At 36.5% G+C, this 9,482-nt stretch overlaps 1 protein-coding gene across 1 annotated transcript; it reads right to left on the bottom strand.

The window, feature by feature from the left end:
* Positions 1–4,005: 4,005 nt before the first annotated feature.
* Positions 4,006–8,915, bottom strand: LOC128243186 (protein wech-like). The gene is made up of 4 exons (XM_052960787.1): positions 8,867–8,915; positions 7,266–8,175; positions 4,905–5,221; positions 4,006–4,730 (listed from the first exon to the last, which is right to left on the bottom strand). Exons 2-4 carry the CDS (start codon positions 8,173–8,175, stop codon positions 4,602–4,604), a joined length of 1,356 nt encoding a protein of 451 aa, XP_052816747.1. The 5' UTR covers positions 8,867–8,915; the 3' UTR covers positions 4,006–4,601.
* Positions 8,916–9,482: the final 567 nt, after the last annotated feature.

Below are 9,482 nucleotides of genomic sequence, written 5' to 3'. Positions count from 1 at the left end.
TATGAACAAGAAATACCAGGTTAAAATTTGTCACTTTAGGAAGAAAGAAGAGTTCAGCGCGGGAGTTCAGTCCGTGGCGCTCTTGTTATCGTTATGCCATTAGCGTCAAATACGTTTGGTAAATGTTATGAAGTTAAGTATTCGCCAAAAGTTTTATTTTTAAAAAGTAAAAGTTTTATAAAGTACAAAAGTTACTTCGAAGATTTGTCCCTATTAAAACATCGTAATTGTAAACCGTTTTCCCTCCACATATACGAATTTAAAAAGGCAATGACTAATTACAATTAGAATATATCGTATTTATTTTGTATTTTCCCTTCACCTGTATTGTTCTGTATTTGTCAGTTATACTTCCTTTACGTGTTCATGTCACGTACCTTTAATTCAAGTGTACTAGAAGTATACCGTTTTTTTGTATATGCATTGCCCATGTTGCCGCGTGAAGTGGGAGATGAAAAAAGTGCAATTGTAATGACTTGATTTGCCTGGTAGTGTGCACAAGGATCCCATATGACTTGAATACACTGTTACAAATAAAGACCCAGATTATTTATTTCACTTGAATTAACGTGTGATTAAACCACGTTTTGATTATGCATCGACAGAACTATGTGACGAAGCAAACTGTTAAATAACTGCCATGTGGAAAAATAGAAACATATCTTTTTATACTGATATCCTTTGTTCTTTGAATTGGTGGATGATTGGTTTAAACAATATTTATTTCTTCATAACATTTTCACATTCAGGATATACAAAGTTAGATGTGTATAAAGTTGCCTCAGCCTTCGGCAATTAGCAATTAAATAGAATATCGAAATAAAATGTCAAGCTGTACACAGTTCTTAATACAAAGTGATTCCGGCCGACATTAAAGTTTTACTGTTTTATACAGAATGTCGAGCTAGGATTGTGTCAAGCTCTACTTCCAGCCGGATATTTTTTTCTGTATATATTGCCAAAAGTCGAGCTTGGATTTTGTCCAGCTCGACATTCCGGGTCGACACTTAAATTCACTTTCTAGTTCTGAATGTAGATGTAGGATTCCGTCCAGCTCGATATTCTTGCTTGACATTTCACTATATAATATCGAATATCGAGCTAGGATTCCTAAAAATACGTGTAAATTTTAATCTCGTTGACTAAGTGGCATGTAAAAACCACTAAGTGGCATGTTAAAACGAATTAGTGGCATGCTAAAACGACAAAGTGGCATGTTAAAACGACTAAGTGGCATGTATAAACGACTGGCATGTTAAAACGACTAAGTGGCATGTTAAAACGAATTAGTGGCATGTTAAAACGACTTAGTGGCATGTTAAAACGACTAAGTGGCATGTTAAAACGACTAAGTGGCATGTAAAAACGAATTAGTGGCATGTTAAAACGACTAAGTGGCATGCTAAAACGACAAAAGTGGCATGTTAAAACGACTAAGTGGCATGTATAAACGACTGGCATGTTAAAACGACTAAGTGGCATGTTAAAACGAATTAGTGGCATGTTAAAACGACTTAATGGCATGTTAAAACGACTAAGTGGCATGTTAAAACGACTAAGTGGCATGTTAAAACGAATTAGTGGCATGTTCAAACGACTAAGTGGCATGTTAAAACGACTTAGTGGCATGTTAAAACGACGAAGTAACTCCTTTAACTGACTTACTAGACATACTACGCTACTCATTTGCTAAACTAGGTACTAAGTCGTTAAAACGTAACATGTAAGTCATTTTAATGAGATAAAAAAAATGACACGTATGTCACGTCTATGCCACGTTAGTGTTTGCCCTACCTTTTAAGCAAATCAGGGGCGGTAGATTTTTAAAGTGTTTAATTTATTTTTGATGAAGAATAGTAACTTATTGCTGAAAACGATTCTAAATGTAAATTCCTACAACTGCGCATGAGCATAAAGCCACGCATACTGTTTGCAAAGGCGCATTTTCATCATCAACGCTAATTTAAATGACTTCGCAATATCTTGGGGTCATGCAGTGATTGACAGGTCTTTTTGACAAGCGCACGGCGTAATTGTACTGCTGATGCAATCTCTAAGTTGGTTAAAAAACAATTCGCTGCGCTCCGCTCCCTTAGATAACTTATTCACGAAGAAATTACTTTTTAAAACTCTAACCTCTTTGTAGAGAAGCTAATACTGTGTCTCTTATTTTAATTCAACTTTTCGTTCAGTTTATTTGTGTTAAAGTTAACGTTATTATAACTACATCGTTGTTAACTTTTAAACGAAAATTATAAGATGATGTGATCACATTATTGAATATAAACAAGAACAGCTGTCTTAAATTTTGTAAGATATACAGCAGATGCCAAGTCTGTTCATTATACTTCCAAAGCAAAACTAGATTTAAACAGTTAACAACGATGACATTTATTTCATAATTAACTTTCACAATAAAAAAAACTGAATAATCGGTCCATTGTAATCGAATATGGAGTAGGCCAAAGCAGGGACGGTTCAATATTTAACAACCGGGTCGCACTTTGGGTCCGCTCCATTCACAGAAACGGAATAAAATAAACTCATTGGCTCACCTGGTATCAATTTAAAAATACAGGTCGGTTGTTATTGGGGAGAAACGTTGACAAGCTTTACAATAGCCTTATAATAGTTGTTTTGATAAAAATATATCCTTTCGACACTCGTAAAATATTTCGAGTCGACGCCAGTACTAGTACATTTTTCTCTCCGTGGAAAACGCGGGCGGGCAGTCTTTGAAATATTTGCCTACAGCAAGGTAAAAGGTATGCATGTCCTATCATCTCAAAACGGGTCCAATCTTAGCAGAAACTTGTACAACGTTATAAAATGGTTGTCCTTGATTGACAAATTTGCGATTTTGTTTTATTTTGTTACGGTTTACTTGATCCATGTTCCGGTTTATTACGCTTTGAATGACTAAAGTGTAAAAATAAGGCACTATGAATTTTTCACTGTCCTATATGAGTAGTGGCAACTTGGCCCTTTTATATATCAAACGTTCTAGAATGCTATATAGCTTAACGCTGTTAAGAACAGGCAGGTTTTGAGAAGAGAATGAATACGTGCTAAGACCGCAGTTACGTAAAGTTTAAACTTTGATTCGGGCCATTCGAGCGATTTGTTGATTCCTTGGCCTTGAGAGTTTAAAAGCCGATGTTCCAGTACACTGTCATGATGGGTTAGTGCAGTTTAGGCATGACCATTGAAATCTTTTCTCTGTTTAATTTATATTGATTAACCATTATATTATTTTTGCATGTATCTTATATAAAAACGTTACTATTATGATATGATATATTAAACGGAGGTAATGAAACAAAACATAGCATTTTTATTAATTTGTTTCTTTAACTTCTTTGTCTACATCCCACAAAAAATGTTGGTGAAAAATATTTCAATGTTTTGTAACATTAAAATGAAGCTTTACCAGAAGCAAGTTTTATTCTTTAATGATGCCTGGCTTTCTGTAAAACATGCATGGTAGTTTATATTAACCAGGGGATTTAATATTAGAGGGGGCATATTAATAAGGGGCGTAACCTCTTGACTTGCGCCCCTCCTTCAGAACTGAAATTCATTTTGTTTAAATTGTTGGCAGGGCGTTGGGGATACTCCCCCAAGAGAATTTTACAATGTTTAGCCCAAAATGGTGCATATTGGACGTATTATATTACTTATTATGTCATATATTGAAATAAAAACTTTTGTACAATTGTATTGAGCACGCGCCGGGTGCGCCCCCACTGGATCCGCAAGTGTTAATGTAAATTTAGTCATGTTTCGGGCGATGTCAGGTTTAACACATAGAAATAAATATATAAATAGTATTTAATCTAAATAAGGAATTAAACCTCTTTCATCCATTTCCTTATTTGTACAGACATATGAAATGCCTTACTTTAACTTTTAAACCTGAACAAATGTAAAATTGTATATAGTATATTTATTATAATATAATGGTAATGTATATGTTGTCAAATCGTAGGCATATTTATTGAACAAGTGAAACAAAAATAATAAACACCCAAAACACCTTATTCATGACTTGATGGATAGTATTATAACAGTGACTCTAATTTGCAATTCTTTTTCAAATGCAAAACAAAACTGCAAAATACGGTTAACATTTATTAGATATAATGTACTTGTCATTAATTTCCAATAGCTTTTCTGGCTTATCACATACCTTTTCTTTCACTATATACTTAGTCATTCAAATTTTACATTGACATAATTATTAATGGATATTTAATTTCATAAAAAACGTTTACAAAAATACTTTTTGAGGAATGTTGAAAATAAAATATTATTGCATTCAGTATTAAGTTGCTCAATCATTATTGAATACATGGACATTTCTGCCAGGGAAGGGAAATCACGACTGAGAGAGAAACACTGTCAGTTTGCATTAAATACCTTCAGTGAGTCATTTTTTAACATCCCGATAAATATGGAACGAGTGTAAAGACAAAAAGAAATGGAGTATGGATGGGTCAGTCCGTCCTTCTGTCCCAGAATTTCGGTCATCTTGTCGTCCCGCTCCGTAAGCAGCATAACGTTGCCGCTGACCTGCCCACACACGAGCACCTGGCCAGGCCCTATCTCCACCATGGACTTTGGATATTTGAGCTTGTCTCGGTACTTCTGTTGGACCTTCCCATCCAGGGACAGCTGGATAACGGTGTGTTCAGTGTGGTCAGACACGTACAGGGTCGGTGGTGTTGAAGCTGACGCAGTCAGGAAAAATGGCATTTTGAAAAGTTGTTTTCATCTGTTTTAAATGTACTTATACTATGACCATCCAATGTCATCACTTCAATACGCGGGTTTGTTACGTATGAAACGTATAATCTATCGTTGTAAGATGCAATGCCGCGACACCCGTATGATACAATAATTACCTTTTCACACGACAACTGTCCTCCCATTGTTGACAGCAGCTGAATCATGGAAGTGTTCGGGAGAGTAATGGCGGCCTGGTCATCAGGAAGCGTACATACGTCCCAGGGGCCGCTTGGCAGCTGGATGCGGGACGTGACGATACGGTTGGTGACGTCTACCAGTTTGGCACTGTTGTTCTTGCAGTCAGCCAGAAGAAGGTGACCAGAAGAAAGCAGGACGGAGCCGGTGATCCAGCAGGTGTCCTTGTCCTGTGCCTCTCTGACCGGGATGTCAACTTCCTTCTTCCATGTCACGGTAGAGTGGCCAGAAACTGGAACTGAAAATAATAATGAACAACTTGTATATCATTGTTCACTTTGATATTTTTAGAATAAATAGGTCAACGGTATAAACTTGTATTTAAAATGACTCAAGCACTTAGTATGTTTCAGGATAACAATCAACACGGACATCCGGTAATAAACATAAGTTATAAATCCATGTTATGTTAGGAGTTTCTGCTTGGACCAATGTTCACTTGAATAATTGACTTTTGCAGACTCTGATTGTATGGATACTTTAAGCACTAATAGATGATATTCTGATCAGGATCTAAAAATCATCACGAATATTGTCTTCTTCAAACGTAACGAAGAGCTATACAATAAGAAACGACTAGCTGTCAATGAACCCTACAAAACCAATATTGGGCCTGTTGAATTATGTTAGAGTAAACTGTACCCATTTTGATTAAAAGAAATTCTTGAAAACAACGGCAAAAAATTGTAATTTTTAATTGAAATGTTTTGACAAGACTATAGACTTTACCTTGCGTTAGTTTGAAGTAAGTTTGATGTAAAATGCTCGACTTGACTGCAGTTAAATGTGCAGAAAAATGTTTGGCAATATATTATCATGTGTTTGAAATTACAAATGAGGGGGAAGCATTCGCAAAATAATAGTAGTATTTAAACAAAACAAAACACGTTAATTATCCTTTAATATTTTGATTTCGAGGGCTTAAATGAACATACACACACAAATATATTCTGTACAGTACGATAAACCAAGGGCAGAAACAAAACCTGACAGGAAAGGTACTCTTTTTAAAAACGGTAGCGCTTACATAAATATTGAGGAGGCGGAGCTTGAAAGCCCGTTGAATTTGAAATTCTGAGCCGTTTAATTGGCTTAAATGGCTAACAAATATTCACTTTGGTCTGCCGAGGGTATTCAAACCATAAGTCTGATGGTATAAACTACATATTTATAAATAACTATTTTCTTCATTATTTTGTTTTAATTGTAAACTACTAACTGTAAATCACTGAAAAATCAAAATGGCCCCAGTTTTAAATCATTGCGTGTATATTACATAAAGTAACCACGGGGGCAAAGTTGCCCACGAAGAAAAATTTACCACATGGGTATTTGGAATTTTATGAATATATTTTTCGCCGGGTTAAGTCTTATCATATAAATGCAATATTTGTGCCAAATCTTTCTTTATTTGCTACTTATGTGCGTAGATTGGTCTTTAGTAATTAAAATGACTTTCAAATTAGTTTGTATAACTCAGATCCAAGAACGAAGGAAGATTACGTGTGGGACAGTCGGTCTATGAAATGGGTCGAAGGAAGATTACGTGTGGGTGAGTTGGTCTATGAAATGGGCTTCAATGAAGATTACGTGTGGGTCAGTGGGTCTATGAAATGGGCTTCAATGAAGATTACGTGTGGGTCAGTCGGTCTATGAAATGGGCCCAAAAAATATTAAGTGTGGGTCAGTCGGTCTATGAAATAGGTCCCAAGGAAGATTAAGTGTGTGTCATTCGGTCGATAGATAATTTTGGAGATAGTGGGTCAAAGATAATCGACGTTGTTCGAATAAATTACTCATTAATGACAATGGAGGATATAACAAATTTGCTGTTCCCTTATTTTGCGCAGATCGACCCTGACGAATTCACTAGCAACTTCCAATTAGTTTTGAGGACGATTTGCCAAAATAGATATAGTTGCATCCCCACCCTCCGGGACAAATGTTAGGCATATAAATGCAGCACTTAACTTGCTGTGCCTCTCTTCTTAGAACGAGCTAATTCCTCTGTTTAACATATTTAAAGCCTTGTATTACTGAAACCAAGTACATTTCTAGAAACCATACACCCATGTATAGTTTGGGCAATAACTATGGCTTAAATGATAGCCGACTTTTACCGAATGGGAAGACACATACGGGCTTCGCCGTTCGCTCCGAGACCCGCTTGAGTTTATTAACAGTGTACTTGAAACCAAGCCGGTTTACCCAATTCTCGAGCAAACAACTTTGAAATGATCACTCAACAAACTATTTTAGGATAAAATGATAAATAAACATACTAGTACTTTCCCTCCGAAACTCTCCCGCCACGTCCAGTGTTCCAAAGCCTTTTTTCGTTCCCAGCAGCCGCTCCGTGTCCGCGTCCTTAACAAACCGGTACTTCCGGGCCTTCATCCTACCAGCCATCTTCCCCATCTCGACATGAAGTCCCCGTAGCTCATTCTGGGCCCGCCTTGCCGCCAAGTAACGCTGGTTTACCGAGACGTCAATTGAAGACATTTCATTCCTCATGGCCTCAAGTGCCGTCATCACCGATTTACAATCAGTCTTTAGTGCAGTCAAGTCGTTTTCATCCTTGGTCTTCACTTCCTTGAGGTTGTCGAGCAGTTCCTTCTCGCGGCGGTCCAGGTAAGTGTTGATTTCTTCCCGGAATTTTCTCAGTCTGTCAATCTCATACTTAGACTGGTTTACTACCTCGTACAGAAGTTTCTCGGCGTTACTTATGTTCTGATATAGAATATCTTCAGCTCGTTTAATAGATGGTTCCAACCTTTTGAATTCGTTCTCATTGACGAAACCTTTAGAGACATCAGCGATGTAGTCGACTTTACACGTGCGATGAGCGATGACTACACAGTCACCACAGCCAAGGTCGCCGTGGTTCGGGCAAAAAAACTTGATCATCTCCTTCGAATGAGATTTACAGTATTCAGTTTCGCCAATGTCAGACTGCTTGGTGGACGGGTAGAATGTCGGCATCTTATCTTTGGATAACATTTTGTGGTTCCTGGACAGCTTGAACCTCTTATGGGCCTCAATACAAGGACCACACATGTATTCCTCGCAGGTCTGACAGAACCCATGAGCCACAGCGCGTTTCCCGCCCTCTCCACACGGCTGACAGTAGACCGTGGCATCAGCGGAACACATGGCAAGGTCAGGGCCACGCCTTCTCCCAGAAACTTCCATCTATAAATACAAATAAGATTCAACGCCTAACGAGATACTAATAAATCAGTAAATCCTGAGCTAAGATCAGCCAAATAAAACAGCCAAATAAAAGATCTTACATTATGTTACTTTTAAAGGCCTTCCACAGTGCAGAAGTTAGTTTGAAGGACATTAACATGTATGTTTAAATAAATCAGATTTTTTAGTGTTGGGATTGAAAATTTAGCAAGCATAATACATTCATTCGTTGCAACATGTGTATCCTGTAAGTGTATTAAGGAAATGTGCAACTATTATGGAATAAGATTTTATTAGGTTTTCATTCAAAAAGATTTAACAACTTAAACAAATCTCTTTTTACAGAAAATTACTATGTTTTTGTGTCAAAATAGTCAAGACTACTCGATTAACAATGTCTTGCGGCTTTGTGGTAATTGTAGGTATTTTAAGAAAGATATTTCCATTTTTGAAACCAGGCAATGAATTTAATTAACCATTTTGCATTATTTTCCTGAACATCTTTCTAGTTTGAAAATAAAAAATAAATCAACAAAAAGCTCACATGACATTGTTGATTGGGTTGTCTTGATCATTTTGATAACAAAAATATTTATATTGTCGACAGGCTTTTCCGAAAAATGTATATGAATTATTTATCCAAAATCTGTTAAAGATCCTCTTTCGTATAATTTGCACAACTTCTTATTACCCAAAAACATGTTGCAAAGGGTGTAAGGTCTATTCCTGAAAAGGTTTCATCCTCATAACTTAGTTTAACATTAACTTTTCAAATAGTTTAATCTTTGGCGTTCCCCACCCACATCGTATTGTGGAAGAGCCTAATAAATTAAGTACATGACTGTAATGGCCGAGTTCTTATTCAGATTTACTTAAGTAAAGTTTTTAACATAATTTTCTTATCAACGTTTTAAATGTAAGCTAGTTTGGTGTGACGTTAACTGATTAAATACACACAATAAAGGAATACAAATTGTACTTGCCTTGATGTCTGTTGATTATCAAAAGAACAGTAAGGAAGTAATTCGATGTCCTTTTTTGCGCATGCTCGTTCTTAAAGGCGCATAAGCAGTAATAATGATCAAATATAATTGTTGTTTTTTGTTAAACATACTAATTGGAAACAAGCGGATCCAGACGGGGGTTGCGCATCGTGTTACTTTTACTTTTTATTTCAATATAGGAGTAAAAAGTTGTAATATACGCTCAAAATGCACCATTGGATCCACAAGTTCAGGGACATTTTTTTCAACACAAAGTATTTTTCCACAAGCCCTTTAAAAGTGGAAAGCAGCCCGTCGTCTGAT

This window comes from Mya arenaria, chromosome 8 (assembly GCF_026914265.1).
Source record: "Mya arenaria isolate MELC-2E11 chromosome 8, ASM2691426v1".
NCBI lineage: Eukaryota > Metazoa > Mollusca > Bivalvia > Myida > Myidae > Mya > Mya arenaria.
The sequence above is the reverse complement of the archived record's forward strand: the minus strand, read 5'-3'. Positions and strand labels throughout refer to the sequence as shown.